The sequence below is a fragment of the Aethalodelphis obliquidens genome, unplaced genomic scaffold, assembly GCF_003676395.1.
Source record: "Aethalodelphis obliquidens isolate GAN/ISIS:26980383/991018 unplaced genomic scaffold, ASM367639v1 scaffold25, whole genome shotgun sequence".
Lineage (NCBI taxonomy): Eukaryota > Metazoa > Chordata > Mammalia > Artiodactyla > Delphinidae > Aethalodelphis > Aethalodelphis obliquidens.
This window is the reverse complement of record NW_020837969.1, coordinates 29,159,422-29,177,555: the sequence shown is the minus strand read 5'-3', so window position 1 is coordinate 29,177,555 and position 18,134 is coordinate 29,159,422. Positions and strand designations below refer to the sequence as shown.

The 18,134-nt window shown below is 58.0% G+C and overlaps 1 protein-coding gene across 1 annotated transcript in view; it reads right to left on the bottom strand.

Moving 5' to 3' along the window:
* The window catches only part of ADGRA2 (adhesion G protein-coupled receptor A2), a 34,353-nt gene that overhangs the window by 7,235 nt on the left and 8,984 nt on the right, over window positions 1-18,134 (bottom strand). The window contains 10 exon segments of the mRNA XM_027122825.1: window positions 329-490; window positions 620-769; window positions 1,238-1,436; window positions 2,026-2,190; window positions 2,797-3,010; window positions 3,408-3,571; window positions 3,875-3,946; window positions 4,080-4,151; window positions 4,415-4,486; window positions 14,261-14,332. Of these exon segments, the coding sequence (XP_026978626.1) occupies window positions 329-490; window positions 620-769; window positions 1,238-1,436; window positions 2,026-2,190; window positions 2,797-3,010; window positions 3,408-3,571; window positions 3,875-3,946; window positions 4,080-4,151; window positions 4,415-4,486; window positions 14,261-14,332 (1,342 nt within the window).

Here is an 18,134-nt window from a genome sequence, read left to right as displayed (position 1 = left end):
CAGGGAACAGAAGTCTCCGTCACCCCTTCCCCCCCCCACCCCCCACGTGCTTCCATCCGGCTAGCCCTTCAACTCGGTCCCCGCACGAAGCCCTGTGTAACTTCTCTGATGTCGCCGGCCTCCCTCTCCTCTGCCCTGCTCCTGACAAGTTGGAATTTGATGCCACACAAACGGAACCCTAGTCACGTTCGGTGTTCTCGCTAACTGGGCGCACGGCTGGTGCACACTCGGAGGACTTGCTCCTGGATGACAAGGGCTGGCCCCGTCACCTCTGAGTCCCTCCCTGTCCCTCCCTGGGCAGGGCACCCTCCCAGCCGGCCCACCGTACCACAGAGATGTGCTGGGCGTGGGCGCTCAGGGCGGCCCCCCCAATGCGCTCCAGGGCGCCCACGATGCCGCTGCAGGCCTTGTCCTCGCGCTGGGCCAGCCACAGCAGGTGCTCGTCCACCAGCATCAGGTTGCTGGCCATATCCACCATCACCTCCACCAGCTGGAGGCGGGGGCGGAGTCACTGAGGGCAGGAGGGGGGGCTGGGGACCCAGAGGCTGGGGCGAGACCGGCTTCAGCAGGTGGGGGGCAGGTGATTTCCAGGGGCCCCAGGGGCCCGATCGAATCTCACCTCTTTGATCTGGTCGACATAACCCAGAAACTTCTGGATCATCTGAGCCACGTAGACAACGTCCATCATGTCGGAGAAGCTGGCGGCCTCGGCCGTGTATACTCGAAGCTGGTGGGCCAGGGTCAGTGCGTTGGAGGCATTGATGGGCATCTGGGGGTGTGGGGAGGAAAGGGCACCATCTAATCTGGCTCCTTCTCCCCCAAAACAGCGTGGGGGCCCCCTCCCCTGTGCTGATGCTCAGAGCAACGGGGCCTAGGGAACAGGGTCTAGCCCACAGCTGGGTCTGGTCCAGACAGGAGGCGAAGGTAAGGAGTGAGCCCTTCCCAACTCGGGGCCGTCCACTGGTTATGCCACTGCTTGAGGACAACGGGATGACCTCACGCTGTCCCTGCTTTCTGCTTAAGGCTGTCCTTGCTGTACTGGGGATCTTGGGGGTGGCCCACATGTCCCAAGTGTGGCCCTGGGGTTCTGAGTCCCCTGGGAAAGGGAAAGCTAGAGGAGAAGAGCATGAGACACGGTGACCACGGCCCCTCACCATGCATCCCAAGGCACAGCCCATGAGGCCAGCAGGCTTCTCCCCTCCCCCTTTCCCGCACCCCTCCCCTCTCCTGGCCTCACCAGCACGAAGGTGTAGAGCACCCGGGTGATGTCGTTGGTGTACAGACAGTGGGAGTAGTCCCCCGGCTCCCAGCGGCCAGCTCGGTCACACCGGCGGGAGGCTCGGGTGCCAGGGGCACCCCCGCTCAGGGGCACCGAGGTGAAGGGGTACTGCAGGCAGGACTGGTAGGCTGTGATGCCAGCCAGAGTTCGAGGCCACCTGGGGGCAGAGGTGGGAAGTTGCTGATGACCTAGGCTCCTCAGGCCAAGAGTCGCTCCCCTGCCCTGAGAACTGTGAGGCCAGACTCCTTGGGAGCTGCAGGACGGGCCCAGAAGAGGGTGTGTGTTTGGACAGGACTTCAAGGGCTTCCCAAGCTCCACCTCCTTTCTAAAGCTGTGTTTGTTGGGACAGTGCTGTCACTGGTGCTGCGAGGCTGGACTTGAAGTCCTGAGTTCCAGTCACTTATGCTTTCTGGGCCTTAGTCTTCTCGGCTGTACGATGGGGAGAATAACGCCTCCCCTGCCTAAGCGAGAGGCCACTGGGATGTGAAAATGTGGCATCCGCAGTGGGAGAGCCTTGTCAGCTACGCATGTAAGGAAGAAAAACGAAAAAAAACCCTTTTTGTTCTGCACAGCACATTCGGAGGGTGATTTTATACAAAAGGATACGGTCTCTGTAAATATGCCAGCGGGACCTGGAGCTGAATGACAAAAGGCAGTGTATTCTCCAGCTTGGAGTGGGTGGGGGACCGGTCACCGGTGGTCCCAGGGGCAGGAGCAGGGTGTGGGCCGGGGCCTGGGTCTCGAACCTGAAGTCCCCGCGGTTGTTGGCGACTCGCTCTGCGGGGCAGTAGGAGGCCGAGGTCTCCAGCACCACGATCTCCACCTTCTTGCTGGCGTTTCCCTGGACCGTAGACACGGAGCACTCCCATTCGCCTGAGGCCCACACGCCGATGTGAGACAGGGTCAGCTCACTGTGGGCGGGCGGGCGAGGGCTGGCTGGAGGCGCTCCCTGCGGCCAGCCACCCTCCCCAAGCGCCCGGGGGCCACCCTGGGGCACACAGGGCATCAGCTCCGGGCTCATTTCTTTAACTGAGCCAGGGAAACACGTACACACTTCTTTAACTCTGATTGGCCTTCCATTAGTGTCTGTCTTTTTTTGGCTGTGCCGTGTGGCTTGCAGGATCTTAGTTCCTCGACCAGCATGAACCCCGGCCCTGGTAGTGAAAGCGCTGAATCCTAACCCCCGGACCGCCAGGGAATTCCCCAATTTCCCCATGTTTTATCACAGAGATAATATTACCTCTCTTGCAAATCTACTGGAGAGATCAAGTCCAATGATACAGGTGAGAGCCGCTGTATCATTGTGAAAGCACTGCAGAAATGTCAGATATAATCTTTTTCTTCTATCAGGCATTCAATCTGTCCCTCATCCAGACCATTTCTGACTTAGTCCTGGATGTGCATCAGCACACCCGCACGTATCCCCAGATCAGGCCATCTCCTTTGCGGGGTGCATGAGGGTACTGTGGCCACCCCCGCCCGCGCCATGGGCCCAGAAGGGGCCGCAGGGCCTGTACCTGGTGATGAAGGTGCAGTCGTGGATGAGGCTGTCGCCCAGGAGGATGCCCGCCTGCTCGTCGCCCTCCACAGGGGCCCGGTTGTGGTACCAGCGGACGTGGGTGTCATTGCCCAGGTAGCTGGCCGAGCACTGGAAGGGCAGCCGGTCGCCCTGGAAGACCACTTGGCGGAGGGATGGGATGAGGTGATGTGTGTGCAGCTCCAGGGCCCCCTCTGTGGGAGGGGACACTGGCAGTGAGGCTGAGTGACGGGTGAGGGTCCAGTGGGGGCAGAGCCAGGCCCCTCTGTCTGGTCTGGAGCCCGCCCCAACTCGGAAGGAGAAGGGGGGCTGGAGAGTCTCCGGAGATAAGAGCGCAGGAGAGGAGCAGGCAGGTTTCGAACAAATAAAGATGCTTCTTTCCATTGCACACTTGTCACCCCAAGAGGTGGGACCAGACGGAAAACATAAACAAAGCAGCGGCCCCAAAGGAAGTTTACAAAAGCAGATGGAGGACCAGCCCCCAGTGGGATCTGAGGGAGAGGACGCCCTGGAGGCCAAGCCCAGCGCACAGGGAGCCTTGGGCCAGCAGGGGCCCCTCAGGAGGGAGCCTGAGGGTGCGGGTTTGCTCACCGCAGCGCAGCTGGGCCTCCTGGAGGCCGCCCAGGGTCTGGGCGTGCAGGGCGCTGGGGTAGGCACAGAGCGTGCGCTCCGACAGCTGCACGGAGCGATTCCGGGCCCAGGACAGCAGCCAGCGCAGGCGGCAGTCACACGTCAGGAACTCGGTGCCCAAGTCCCTGCAGGGGGGTGGAGGGGCCACAGGGTAGAGCAGAGGGAGCGTGGGCTCCCCGGGGTGGGGATGGAGCCCCAGGGAGAGACTGAGGCTGGAGAGGGCCGGGAGGGCAAAATTGTGCACGTGCGCCCTGCTGCCACCATGGCCGCCACGGCAAGCACGGGGAGGCGCGTATGGTGAAGCTTCAGCCATCGTCTGCCCCACCTCCTCAGAAGGCTGGCCACGTGGGCACGGTGCTTATGCGTCTCCCTCCTGGGAAGTGGAAGGAAGCAGGGCCTGACTGCTGGGGCTGGGGAAGGATACTCACACAACCTTAAGGGCTGGCAGCTCATCAAAGACCCCCGGTGGCAGACTGGAAAAGATGTTGCCAGATATGTTTCTGCAGGGAACAGGGAGAGGGGATCTTAGGCTCCCCCTGGGCCACAGGAGGTGGGTGGTGAGTGATGAGAATGCGGGGACCCGTGAGGCTTTGGGGAGCCTTCCCTCTGCCCCCCTCCCCGCCCCTCACTCACAGCCGGAGAAGCCTGGGGAGGCCTTGGAAGGTCTCAGAGGTGAGACAGCCAATCCGGTTGTTGGAGAGATCTCTGGAGAGACACACACAACCTCAGCAAGTCGGCCACGTGGTAGCGCACGGATCCGCTTGTGAGGGACACACGCGTGTGGGCGGGGCTTGTGGGCGGGAGCGGAGAAAGACACGGTGCTGGGGCATGAAATGTCTGCCCCCCCCAGCCTGTTGCGTGCGGGGAGGAGAGGCAGTGAGGGAGGGTGAGTGGGAGGGTGGCGGCACCCACGGGACCGCCTCCAGGGACGAGGGGGCTGGGGCGTGGGGTCAGGACAGGCCACTCACAGGCGCTTCAGCTCCCCCAGACCCAGAAAGGCGCCCGCCTGCACTGTGCTGATGACGTTGTTCCTCAGGTCCCTGTGGGAAGCAAGCGGGGGCCTCACACCTCGCCCGCTCCGGGGCCACGCGGCTGCCCGGGGCGGGCGGCCTCACCGCCGCCAGTGCCGGGCTCTCGGTTTCCCTCTAAGTCCCTGCTCGCCTCAGCGCGCTGGGAGGCCGGATGAAGGACCTGGCCGCTCAGACGGGTCCCCCTCCGCCTCCCTGGGTCAGGGAGGATGCAGACACCGAGAGATCCGGGGAAAGGGCCTCGGATGAGGAGGCCGGCGCGGCGGAAACGGGAGAGGAGCTGGCCGTGAACCGGGAGTCAGGAGGCCTCGGTTCCCGGTTCCCACGAGCTGCCCTGAGTTTCTCAGTCTCTCAGGGCTGCTGTAGAATCGTTTGAAAATGGGTGTAGCGGCCCTTTGTCAACTGCTACACAAAGGTAAGGTCAGCTTGAGCCTGGCCGCGGGGAGGTACTTTAGAGCCATCGGGCGGATGCTCCACCTGGCAGGTGAGGAAAGGTCCCGGGCTGGCTGGTGACCCTGTGGATGCTGCCCCGGGGGGTTGTCCATCACCTGGCCCCGCCCCTCAGCCCTCACATGAGGAAGCTGAGGCCGAGGGGGTCACCTGCCGCCCTCCCCCCAGGCCTCCTCGAGCCCCTAGTGCAGAGAGAGGGTGGCAGGGGAAGGGCCACCTCGGGTCACAGACTGGACAGAAGATGGCAGTTGGCCCCCGGGCACCACAGGGCCAAGGGTCACCCACCAGGAGGGACGAACTGCAGGCAAGTTTTCAGAGTAGCTTCCCGTCCCAGGCTCTGGTGGCTCAAACTCCATCACACGGTCAGAGTGCCACCCTCCCTCCACTTTGTCACATCCTCCCGGGGCAGCAGGGGCGGGCCGAAGGGACAGTCCCGGCCCACTGGGGATCGGCCGGTGCCCACATGGCCCCAGCCCCCCACCAGACCCGCCAACCCTCTGGGACCACTGAGGCCCAAGGCGATGGCTGGCCCCCTGGCCTGCACCAGCACCCTGTCCTCTCGGGCACAGCCATGGGGAGAGGCGCCAGGCTGACCCAACACTTGCCCACCTACCCAAGGCCTACCTGGGTCTTTCCCGAGCCAAACCAGAACAGGCTCGCGGCCCACAGAGACCTTACCAGGAGGCCTCACTGCCCACCTGGGGGCGGGGAGGGCTGCAGCCTCCTGGCTAAATCCCTACGTTCCAACATCCTCTCGGGCCCACCCAAGCACCCAGGAGATCATGAGGCAGAGGGCAAGGGTGGGGGGTTCCTGGAATAATCAACTTAGGTTGGCCTGTGGGGTCAGCCTGCTCTCCAAGGCCCTGCCACCACCCCCCCCCCCCCCCCCCGGGCCAGACCCGCCTTCTTGGCTCTGCAGGCCAGAGTCTCAGGGGCAGCTCCGGATTATGGGCAGCAGGGGGTTAACTGAGCCAGCTGCCTTCTGGGGGGAGAGGAAATGGGTGTCCAGGATGGGGAGGTGCCGTCCCAGCAGGGGGCCTGTTTTCACACAGACAGTCCCCGCTGGGGACAGAAACACCCAGAGAGAGACAGAGACAGAGAGACAGAGAGAAATGCAACAAATCCCCTGCCCAGCCCTGCCCCTGGCCGGGGCTCCTCACACCTCAGCACCCTCTCATACCAAGGACTTGGGCTGCATAACCCTGCGCCCCGCTGAGAAAGAAGAGGAAGCCCCCGGAAGGGCCGCTTCGTGCAGGCAGGGAATGTGCGAGAAGGCAGCCCCTAGAAGGCTCCTGCAGAGAGGAGGCTGGAGATGGCTGGGAGAGCGCCCGCCCGCCCAGGGTTGCCCCCCCACCCCACAGCCCGGTCCTCCGATGCTGCGGCAGCCCGTGCCCCCGGCCCCTCTTGGGTTCTGGCCATTCTCAGGGCTCCGCCTCCCACCCGTGTGGGGGACGAGCAGAGGGAAACACATTCCTCATTGTGTCACTTCCCTTCATGGGCTGCCAAGGGGCCCAGGCTGCAGCCCCCCGCCCCTTCCCTCTCCGCTCACTATGTTTATTCTCATTTCCTCCCTGGCCCCCCTCGAGAACCCCCCGCCCGGCTGCCCCACTGATGCTCTACAGATGGGAGCACGGCAGCCCGCTCGGGCCCAGCCCCTTCCTGCCCTGGGTTTCCTGCAGCCCGGGCCAGCCAGGGCCTTCTGAAAGGGGAGCTTCCAGCAAGTGTCGGCGGTCCTGACCTCTTGTCTCACGCCCGCAGAGAGGCTTCCGGGGTGACCAAGGCAGCCCTCAGAAGGAGTGCCCTCAGAGATGGCCTGCTGGCCTGGAACCAACCAGTCTTGGGTCCTCTCCGGAGGGGCACAGGCCAGGGGCGGCTCCTGGCTGAGCTGCTAGCCCGATGGGGGCTGGCCCCTGGGCAGCTGAGGCCTCCTGGTCCCTAAGGTGGGGGACGCAGCTCTGGGGCTGTACCCTCCCTAGTGGTAGGAGGAAATGCTACCGTAGAACTTGGATATTTTTGTGGACCCGCGAGGCCCCTATAGGTTGGTGGTTCTGCACATTTCTTGCTTAGCACATCCTTTTGAATATCTGATGAGGGCTATGGAGTCCTGCCCTAGAAGAATGCACTACCCCCAATATTGTGCATCTGATTCCAGGGGCTCGTGGAACCTAGGTTACAACCTCCTGCTCTGGACTTGCTCATTGGATTCCTTCATTCCTTAGGTGAGGTCGCAAGGACGCACAGGTGCTTCTATGATGTGGCATCTCCTGCCCTCTGTCTGCTTCCACAGACCTCTGGTCTTGGAACCTGGAGAGAATGCAGCTTATGGGTGGAGCCTCCCTCCCTACACCCCCTTGCCTAATCCAGACCAGGCTCCTGGATCAAGATAGACCCCTCTCCCTGTACCTATGTCCACATGGAGGGGAAGGACACCCTATGGCAGAAGTTGGGGGGGATACCTGGGAGCAAATCTTGCCCTATGTCCTTCTTGGGCAAAAAGCAGCTCAGGAAGCTGAATGTGTAAGACTGAGTGTATAAGCACAAGCAATAAAAGAACAGATTGAAGACTTCCCTGGCGGCGCAGTGGTTAAGAATCTGCCTGCCAATGCAGGGGACGCGGGTTCGATCCCTGGTCCAGGAAGATCCCACATGCTGCAGAGCAACTAAGCCCACAAACCACAACTACTGAGCCCGCATGCCGCAACTACTGAAGCCCGCGTGCCTAGAGCCCGTGCTCCGCAACAGGAGAAGCCACCGCAATGAGAAGCCTGCACACCGCAACAAAGAGTAGCCCCCACTCGCCGCAACTAGAAAAAGCCCGGGTGCAACAACGAAGACCCAACGGAGCCAAAAAAAAAGAGCAGATTGATACGTTACACTTGAAAATGTTAAAGTTTTGCTCTTGAAAGGATGCCACCAAGAAAGTTGAAAGACAACCCCTGGGATGAGAGAAAATATTTGCAAATCATATACCTGATAAGGGACTTCTATCCAGAATACGTAAAGAACTCTTACAACTCAATAATAAAAAGACAAATAGCCCAGCTGAAAAAAAAATGGGCAAGGGATTTGAATAGACGTTTTCTTCAAAGAGGATATACAAATGACCAATTAATGCATGAAGAGGTGCTCAACACCATTAGGGAAATGCAAATCAACCCACAGTGAGAGACCACTTCACGTCCACTAAGATGGCTATGATTTAAAAAACAGAGATTGCAATCCTTATATATTATAGATGGGAGTGTAAAATAGTGCAGCCACTTTGGAAAACAGCTTGGCAGTTAAAGTTACCATATGACCCAGCAATTCCACTCCTTGGTACAAATCCAAGAGAAGTGAACATACATGAACACAAGAACACATATAGGAATATTCATAGCAGCATTATTCATAAGCCCCAAAGTGGAACACCCCAAATGTCCATCAACTAATGAACGAGTGAACAAAATATGGTACCTTCATACAATGGAACATTATTTGGCCATAAAAAAGAATGACTTGCCGATACATGCTCTAATATGGGTGAGCTCTGAAAACACTATGCTTGCTGAAAGAATCCAGTTACAAAAGATTACATACTGTGTGCTTCCTATTTATATGAAATGTCCAGAATAGGCAAGTCTATAGAGACAGAAAGTAGATGAGTGGTTGGCTTAGGGCTGGGAAATGGGCCGGGGGGGGGGGGGGGGGGGGAGGAACGGGGAGTGATTGCTAACGATTCAAGATTTCTTCGGGGGATGATGAAAATGTTCTAAAATTAGATGATGATGACGATTGCACAACTGTAAATACACTCAAAACCATTGGATCCTACGTTTTAAACGGGTGAACTTAACGGTATGTAAATTATGTCTCATTAAAGCTGTTAAGAGTGAGTGTGTGTTTGTATGACAGCGTGTGTGTATGTGAGCGTGTGTGTGTGTGTGTGTGTACCCACGCTTGGACAGGGTGGGGCGGCACGAAGTTGGCTCCCTCTGGCCCCCAAAGACCTCCCTGCTTGTGGGTTTGAAAACCGAATTATAGGTTTGGAGGCCGCACAGCAGCTCCCCTGGGCCCTCTAGGACTTTCAGGGTTCCTTAGAAAGTGGGGGGGGCTGGCTGAGGAGTGGGCAGAACCCCCCGCCGCAGGTCCAGGGGTTGCCTGGGGGGAAGGGAAACGGAGAGACTGTGGCGACCAGGAGGAAACCCCAGGCGGTCCTAGGCTCCCTCGCAGCGCCACGCCCCGGGCCCCTCTTGTCTCTGATCTCATCCAGGAGGTATTTATGGAGCACATACCCGGTGCCAGGCATTGGGCCGACAACAGCGAGCCGGAGGGCTGTCCCCGGACCCACCGGCCTCCCTTCCCGCGCCCTCTGCCTCGGCGCGGCATTCCTCTCCAGCGCCTAGGGGCGGGGGAGGGGGGGCAGAACCCGGCCGCCTTACCCTCGGCCCCGCCCCCAGATTAATGAAAACCACCTGGCGGGTGAGCCGCACGCACCGCCCCCGCCCCCAGGCCCCCGCATCGTTCCCGTGAGCATCTGCGTCTAATGAGTGCCGCAGCACTGCGGCATACCAGCCCCCGGGGCTCATTAATCTCATTAGGCAATGACAAATCATCCTGGGGCTGCCCAGGCTCCCGCCCCGGGCCCTCTCCTCCAGGCGTGCACAGGCCTCTGGAGGCGTGTGTCCACACAGATCCACACGCAGGCCTGCACGCCCAGTCCCGGGCTCCCTTGACCCCTCCTGGGGGCTGTCTGCCCTGTGGCCGGCTCGATCCACGGTCTGGGGGCTTCTCACTGTGACTGGGTCACCCTGGAGTCCAGGAACGTCTTCAGGTGGCCAGCCCTCTGCTGAATGCGTGGGAAGGATCCGGGCAGAGACGCAAGGGACCCGAGGAATGATCCATCCGCGAGTCCTTTCCGCCCGTAGACTTCATCTACACGACCGCCTGCCTAGGGCTGGGGGCTCTGGACGATTCTAAGCGGTCTGGGGCGGCCTGTGTGACATCTTGCCACTTGCAACTCTTCCGAGGAGAAGGGGACGGCCATTTACTGAGAGGCCGAGGTGTCCCCTGCTCTCTTCCTGGGTGAACTCATCTACCTCCGTGGCCACCTGTCAGGGAGCCGTGCCTTGCCCCTTGGTCCAGGTGAGAGCCTGAACAGGCACCCAGAAGGCATATGGAGGTGGAATTCAATCCCAGTCTCTTTTCACTCCAGGGTGAAGTCCTGTGCCCTTTCATCGCCTGCCCCTTCTCTCCCAAAGCCTTTCCTCTGGCTAGTCTGCTGAGGGAGGCGGGACACAAAGGAGGGCTCAGAGACAGGGCCTCACACACCTCTGGGCCCTTCTGCACACTCCTGGGCTGGCCTTGAACTCTGCTGGACTGTTTGAGATTCCCCAGTTCAGCCTGCCTGCCTGATAAAGGTGTGTCTCCCCCATGCCACCTCACCCCCCAGTTCTCTGGAGCGCGGGTCCTCCCGTGGGATCATCTCAGGCACATTCCCTCTCAGGGCCCTCTCTGTGTCCCCTTCCTGGCCTCGGGGCCCTGCACTGCACAACAGGGGAGCCCCCCACTTACACCCCACCTGTTTGCAGAGGCCAGAGGGGCGCTCAGCAGGGCGGGCAATGCCGGCACTTTCTGGAGCAGCCCACATCTACTCAGTTATCAGACAGGCCGCTAACTCCCATGGGACTTGCTGCATGGACTGTGGGATGTGAAGCTGCCACAGGCTCAGCCGCCCCAGCCTGGACGGCTGAGTCCAAGAGGACAGAGAGATCAGTGTTTCCTGGCACCAACTGCACGCCAAGCCACGGCGTCTCGTTTGCAATGAATAGGCCCACAGTGCAGGGGTCATCTGGTCCACTGGTTCCCAACCCCAATGAGCATGAGAATTGCCTGCATACCTTGTAAACAATTCCCAGGCCCCTGCTGACCTGATGAATTAGCATCTTCAGGACCAGGGCCCAGGACCTCTCCCTACCTCTGGGGTAGTGGGTAGTGACTGTGATGATTAGTTTTATGTGTCAGAGTATAGCCCTCGGTGACTTAATCAATCACTAATCTAGGTGCTGCTGCGGAGGTATCTTGTAGATGTGGTTACCGTCTACAGTCAGTTGACTTTAAATAAAGGAGACAACCTCTGCTAACATGGGTGGGCCTCACCCAATCAGTTGAAGGCCCGGAGAGCAAAACCCGAGGTTTCCCAGAGAAGTTCTGCCTTAAGACTGCAGCATCAGTTCCTGCCTGACTCTCCAGCCTACTGGCTGGTCCTACAGATTTTGGATTTGCCAGTCCCCACAATCACATGAGCCATTTCCTTAAAATAAATTTCGTTATAAAGAAATAATTTCTTGGAACTCCCTGGTGGTCCAGTGGTTAGGATTCAGCACTTTCACTGCCATGGCTCGGGTTTGATCCCTGGTCGGGGAACTAAGATCCCGCAAGCCGTGTGATGAGGCCAAAAAGAAAAAAAAAAAAGAAAAATAATAATAATAATAATAAAGAATTTCTTTGTATATTTATATAAGGACACAGCCACATACATCTCCTATTGGTTCTGTCTCTTTGGAGAAGCTTGACTGATACACTGGTGACCAGCCAGGCTGGAGACCCTGGGCTCCTCCAGCCCCTGCACTGCCTCTCCATCCCAGGGAAGCGAGGCCAGGATGCTGAACCCAGCACCCCTCTGCCCAGAAGCCTCCCCTCCTCTGAAAGTGCGGCCGTGTCACTGGGCTTTTTGATCTTTTCCTTCTCCTGCAGCTCTGTGGGTATTACACACACCCAAGGATCATAGAGTTTTAAATCCAGAGTGCACTTTACAAACTGCCCTGTCCCCCCCACATTTTTTTTGGTCTTAGTTCCCCGGCCAGGGGTCGAACCCGTGCCCCCTGCAAGGGAAGCGTGGAGTCCTAACCATTGGACCGCCAGGGACTCGCCCCTCCCACTTTTAACAGATGAGGAAACTGAGGTCCCAAAGTGAGGCAGCCCTCTGACCCCACCTCCCACCACTCCCCAGTCACGCTGCCCTTCTTCTGCACCTCAAGCTCACCAGACAGGCTGGACCCCAGGGCCTGCCCCGCTGCTACTGCCTGTGCCTCTAGACAACTACCTGCCCGCCAGGTCCCTCCCTCCATCACCTCCAGCGAGGCCTTAACCTCATTACATAAAATAGCGGCCCCCATTCCAGTGCTTTCTGCCCCCCTTCCCCTGCTGCTTTGTTTTCCTCTGCAGTGTTTATGGGCTCCTGACCTACTACGTTTCTTTGCTACGTTCTGGGTCCCATCAGCAGCAGGTAAGTTCCCCAGAGCGGGCACCTGGCCTACCGCGTTCACTCTGGATGCCCAGCACGCAGCCTGGCACACGGAGGGGGCTCAAGAAACATCTCGAGAGTGAACGACTAGAGGATTCCTAACGGGGCAGGGGCTCCAGCTCAGGACCTAGAATTCTCACTCCAGTGTCCTTTCTCCTCCCTCAGCATAGGTCGTTGTTCCCGTCTCCTCTCCCACTTTGCTCTGCTTGCCTCCCGTGGTTTGAGTGCACCTGCAGGGTGCTGATCTGGCTCCCGGTGCCGTGGGGAGGGGTCCAGTTGGGTAGGCTTGCGTGGGGGAAAGGAGAAGCCCATCGTCTCATCTTCACCAGACAATCTACCCTCATGAGATTGAAGGACCACCCAGCAGACCCAGCGAGGGGGCAGACCCAGCAGATTTTTGGCAGATGAGGCGAGAGGGTAAAGATGGGAAGATGTCCCAGAGGCCTCAGGAGGCTCTGGGCAGCTCTCGCTTGTGCTAAGGAGAACAGAGACGGACGCTGGGCGGTGACTGGCCCTGGTTTGGCCGGGCCAAAGGACTGCGGGCAGCTGCGGTTAGTTTTTCTCCAAAAGATCCCGGGAGGGAGCGTCTGCTTTCTGGCAATGCAGCCCTCTAAGACCAAGCCTGGGCTGAGACAGCTCCTGAGTGCTTAGCTGCTCGAGGAGGAGAATGTTGGTACCTCATGAGTCTTCTGAACAGCAGCTCGGGGGCAGCCCTTCCTCCCTTTCGGAGCAGAGTCAGCGGGACCTGGTCACGGCTGTCTGTGCGCACCGTGGCTAGCATCCCGGGAGCCCTCCCACCCCCAACATGCCCTGATCCCACAGAACGTGCTCCACCTTTCCACGCCAAACGTGGCTGTGTCCCTTTCCACCCGCCCCCAACCCAGCCAGGCCACCAAGCTTTCCCCACAGGCGGCTTGGGGGAGAGCCTTGCCCTTCCCTTGTGAAGTGGGTGTAATAGAGACAACCTCGTAAGTTGTTGTCCTGGTTAAAGATCTACACTCCATCATGTCGGTACTGCATCTCTATTACCCTCGAACTTTCTAGCCTTCGCTGATCCCTCCTTTGGCCTTTACAGAAACCCCGACCTACTTCATTCCTATATATATGGCAAGGTCTCTGGTCTCACTAGACGGTGATCCCTTTGGCTGTTTGAGAGCAGGCGTCTACCTTATTCGTTCGTATCCCCCATCGCTCTGATCCAAGCCTTTCAGGAAAAAACTATACTAGAGGGGGCAGGACGCTGTTGGAGGCCTTGGGAACGCCCAGCAGGTGGGAGCAGAGCTAGGAGACAGGGGCTTGGACGTGAGGGAGATGGCAAGGATCCGGCTCCAGGAGGGACGGGAGGCCCAGGGGTCCCGTGGAGGAGACAGGACCCAAAGCTGTTGTACAGGCTGTAGATGGAGAGTTGCCAACTGAACGGGGAATCGAGAGAGGGGTTGACTCAACCCCCTCCTTTGGCACGGACTTGCCCGTGACCGAGGCAGGTCCCCAATTCTGGGAAGGAGCTCCTCTCGGGCTAGCAGGGCCCTTGCCGTCCGTCCACAGGGCAGCCGAGGGTGCTGTTGCTGATGCAGCTGTCATCCAGGGCAGTGGGGATGGAGGGAGGGGGAGAAGTGGATGTGACCCACTGTCCCCACTCTCAGCCCAGGGCTCTGGCCCCTTGGAGCTTTGTTTGTCGACGGTGTTTAGGGAAGGAGGAAAGAGGCCTCAGTCACACTAAACGCTCCCTCGGCCCTTTATGCTGGGCCCCCAGCTGGGACGGGGAGGCAGCTTCTGGACAGTTAAGGGGCTCAGCCCTCATAGCTAATTGCTCATTAAAGAGTGTTAATGAGCTTCCCACAGCCCCATCCCTGCCTGGACCAGCGCCGTGTCCCCACTTCTCTGTGCTGTGGCTGGTGAGGGAACTGGTCTCTCTCTCCCGGACCAGTCCCTCCGCCCTCCACTTGGTGGTCGAGTCCGACCGTGGGCCCTGCTGGGCCAGCAGGTCCCGGGCCCCTCAGCAGCCGGGATTCCTCACCCTCCCTGGCCCGACCTCTTGCCCGAGCACTTACAGTTTCTCCAGCAGCGGCAGTCCCAGGAAGGAGCCGTTCCGGAGCCCCGTGATCTTGTTGTTACTCAAGAGCCTGGAGGACAGGGGAGAACACAGAGGGGAGAGTGTTGCCTTCTGTGTAAGCGGCGCCCCCTGAAGCTGGGCGAGGAGCAGCCCCACCCTGGGCTCCGGGAAACCACGGGGAGGGGCCAGCGAGTGGTTCGGGCAGACTGGTCAGCCCACTGAATGACAGGTCAGATGTGTCACCTGCTCTGGGTCTCCCCACAGCCTGGATCTGACTTAGGCTCTGTACGCAGGTGAGCTGAGCAGGTGTGAAGTTGTGATGACCCGTTTTAACCTTGGAACCACAGGGCCGAGCCCACGGCACCCCCTTTCTGCCCGCCACAGCTCTGTCTCGCTCAAGCCATTGGCCCAGTTATCTGAGGACAGTGCTGGGGAGAAAGGTCTGGCAGGTAGAAGAGGAAGTCAGGCAGGTGCGAGGACCACCCCTTCCTCGGGGTCTCCATCACTCCGGGAGCTGAGGACCACCAGAAGGGGAGCCCTCCCTCCCCTCAAGGGCCCCCAGCTCAGAGGGACAGAGTGCCCACGCGTCCCCAAGCCTGTCTATAGCCTTGACCGGAAACTGATGGACTCCTCGGCCCCGGGGGAGCCCAGGCCTCAGCCTTTGCCTCTGCCCACTCGGAGTCTTGTTTATTTACTCGTTTGTATTTGTGGAAGCAGAAAGGGGCCCCAAGCTCCTGACCCAACCCACTCTGCCCACCCACTCAGCCTTTCTCTGTCAGGCTCCCTGCTGGGAGGAGAGAGTTCCAGGCCAGCCAGAGGGCTCATCCCTTGAGTTAATTGCTTATTAAAAAGCTTTAATGAGCCTCTCAGCTCCAGCTCTCGCCTGCCCTGCGCTGAGGCAAAGGTTTTCCCATCTTTGCTCTGAATGGTGGAGAACGGACCTGGGAAGGCCAGAGGTGCTCCCCTCCAGTGAGCAGCCTCTGGGCTGGATAGTAAGGGAGAGGGCGGGGGGCGGGGACGGGGCCCGGGAGGGGCTGTCAGAGCTCTGCCGCAAAGCTTAATGGCAGTGGGTGGGTGCACAAGCCAGACTGGCAGTGAGAGGACCCCAGACGTCCATGCTACACCACGTTCAAGGGCACATGGAAAACAGACCATGGCCGGGGCGGAGGCAAGGGTGGAAGGGGGCTTTGTGGGTCAATGGGAAGACGTGGACACCTCATCTCCTTCCTCCCTTCTCCCCTCTCCAGAGAGGCCCCTCCTCCCCTTCGGGTCCCCCCCTCACTATCCTTCCAATGGTGACATTTCCCAGCAAGGTCTCAAGGGTGACTGTGTGGAGGGTTTCAAGGGAGTGCTGGGTTTCCAAAGTGCTACACACACACACACGCACACACACGTGCACACAAGCGCACGCACACACACACATTGTCTTGATATTTCAAAAAGCACATCACAGTAGTCATCATATGAATAATTGGAACTTTCTCAAACCCCTTTATTCTCATTTTACGGGTTAGGATAGTTTTATTTCACGTTACCTGTGGTGGCCAATTTAAAATAATCTTGTCAGCTCTTAGGGCGTTGAATGGTCTCATTCAGGCCCTGGTGGGGCTGCGGCGGCCCCCTGGGTGGGGACAGGCTCTTGATGGTGTGAGTTTTAAATCAAAGCCCATCCCACCTCATCTGTTGCTCATTCCCTCATACACCCTCAGAGCCTGAGGTTCAGAGGTTGCATTAAATGTTGGAGAAGGCGAGAGGACCCCTCAGTATCCTTAGTAATGTCGGGAGGGGTCCTGAAACGTCAGGAAGAGGGGTGAGAAAGGGCATCTGTTTTAGCCTCCCCAAACCCCAAGGGTCTCTCCCAGGGACTGCCCCTCCCTGGATCTTGGGGAGGGGGAAGGATGGAGACGCTGATGGGGGGCACAGGGGAGAGGTAGGGGGTATGGAAGGTTAGAGGAACAGGGGGAGCCAGGTTATCACAGCCCCGTGCACGAAGGGGGAAGCCTGAGAACATTCCCAAACTTGAGTGGAGTATGGACCTGTTAAAGGGAGGGGAAAAGTATCTTATTTCCTGCAAATATGTCTGAGGATCCCAGTTTGAGAAACACTGACTTTAGAATTGAAAATCTTACACTATGAAAATACCTTCTAGTAAAAAATTATCTCAAAATTATAGGCAAAGGGGCTTCCCTGGTGGCGCAGTGCTTAAGAATCCGCCTGCCAATACAGGAGACATGGGTTTGAGCCCTGGTCTGGGAAGATCCCACATGCCGCGGAGCAACTAAGCCCGTGCGCCACAACTACTGAGCCTGCATTCCAGAGCCCGCGAGCCACAACTACTGAGCCCGTGAGCCACATCTACTGAAGCCCGCGCGCCTAGAGCCCGTGCTCTGCAACAAGAGAAGCCACTGCAATGAGAAGCCCATGCACTGCAACGAAGAGTAGCTCCCGTTCACCACAACTAGAGAAAGTCCGTGTGCAGCAACGAAGACCCAACGCAGCCAAAAATAAATATATAAAATAAATAGAAATTAAAAAAAAAATTATGGGCAAAAAATGTTTTGCTCAAAGATCATTGAATTGAAAACAGAAAATTAAACAAATTCTCCAACTCCCAAATCCCCGATATTAAAACCCGGGATCCTAATTGGAGAACCCTATCCAGACAAGTTTGGTGGTAGTGTTGGTGGTATAGGTACCCCCACGTTCTCCAGACTCTTTGTCCTTTAACCCTTGAACACCTTTCACATACCCCAAATTTAACCCAGAACTGGCCAACAGAAGTACAATGCCAGCTGCATACGTAATTTAGAATGTTCTAGCAGCCACATTGTTTAAAAGTTAAAAATTAAATGAATCTTAATAATATACTTTATTTACCCCAATGCACCCAAAATGTTATCATTTCAACACATAATAAATATATTATTATATATTATAAATATACATATATTATAAATTATATAAATAACAAAAATTAGTAATGAGATATTTTCCCTTTTTTGGTACTAAGTCTCGGAATCTGGTGTGGATTCTCCTCTTCCAGCACAACTTACTTAATTCAGACCAGCCACATCGCAAGTACTCAGGGCCACATGGGGCTGGTGGCTTTAAGTCTTATCCCTGATTTAGTCTCCTTGTAGCCAGCAACTTCCCAGGAAGAAGTCTGGGCTGCTGGGGGGATACTCAGGTGGCCCGGGGTGGGGTGTGTGTGTGTGGGGGGGGGCCTGGGAACAGAGCAAAGGATGGGGACCAGCCCCCAAGGCAGGTGAGGACAAGCCTCTGATCCAGAGCAGCTCATCTCCTGGCTGGCACCCCAAGGCCCGCCTTCTCTGAGGCAGCCTCTGTTGGGCTGGGGAGGAGAGGGTACAGCAGGGTGACGCTGGGGTCAGCTGCTGCCCATGCTGCAGGCTTGGCCAGCCCAGTGTAAACTCCATCCTGGAGAGTCTTGAAATGAGATTTTTTTCTCACTGCGAGAACACATTCCTGATCGCCCACCCTCTAAGCCACTCACTAAAGCGGGGGCACCAGGCAAACAGTGCTGCTTCCTTCTCCTCCAATGGGCCCCTTCTTGCCACGTCTCCAGTTCCTGGACAGACTTCAGCAGGTATCGGTATGGTTTAGTCCCCAGATACCCAGAAATGGATCTTTTGGTCTTAACAATCTAGATCGGGCTGAGGGAATTTTACTTCAGACCTAGATTAGGGGGAGAATGGCCTCAATTATGCTGGTAGGTTCAGTCCTCTGGAGGTGAAGGCAGGGATTTGGGAGAGTGTTTGGGGCAGGTAGGAAGCTGGCAGTTACGGGGCCGCTAATGGGGTAGATGAAACACACACACACACACACACACACACACACACACACACACACACACA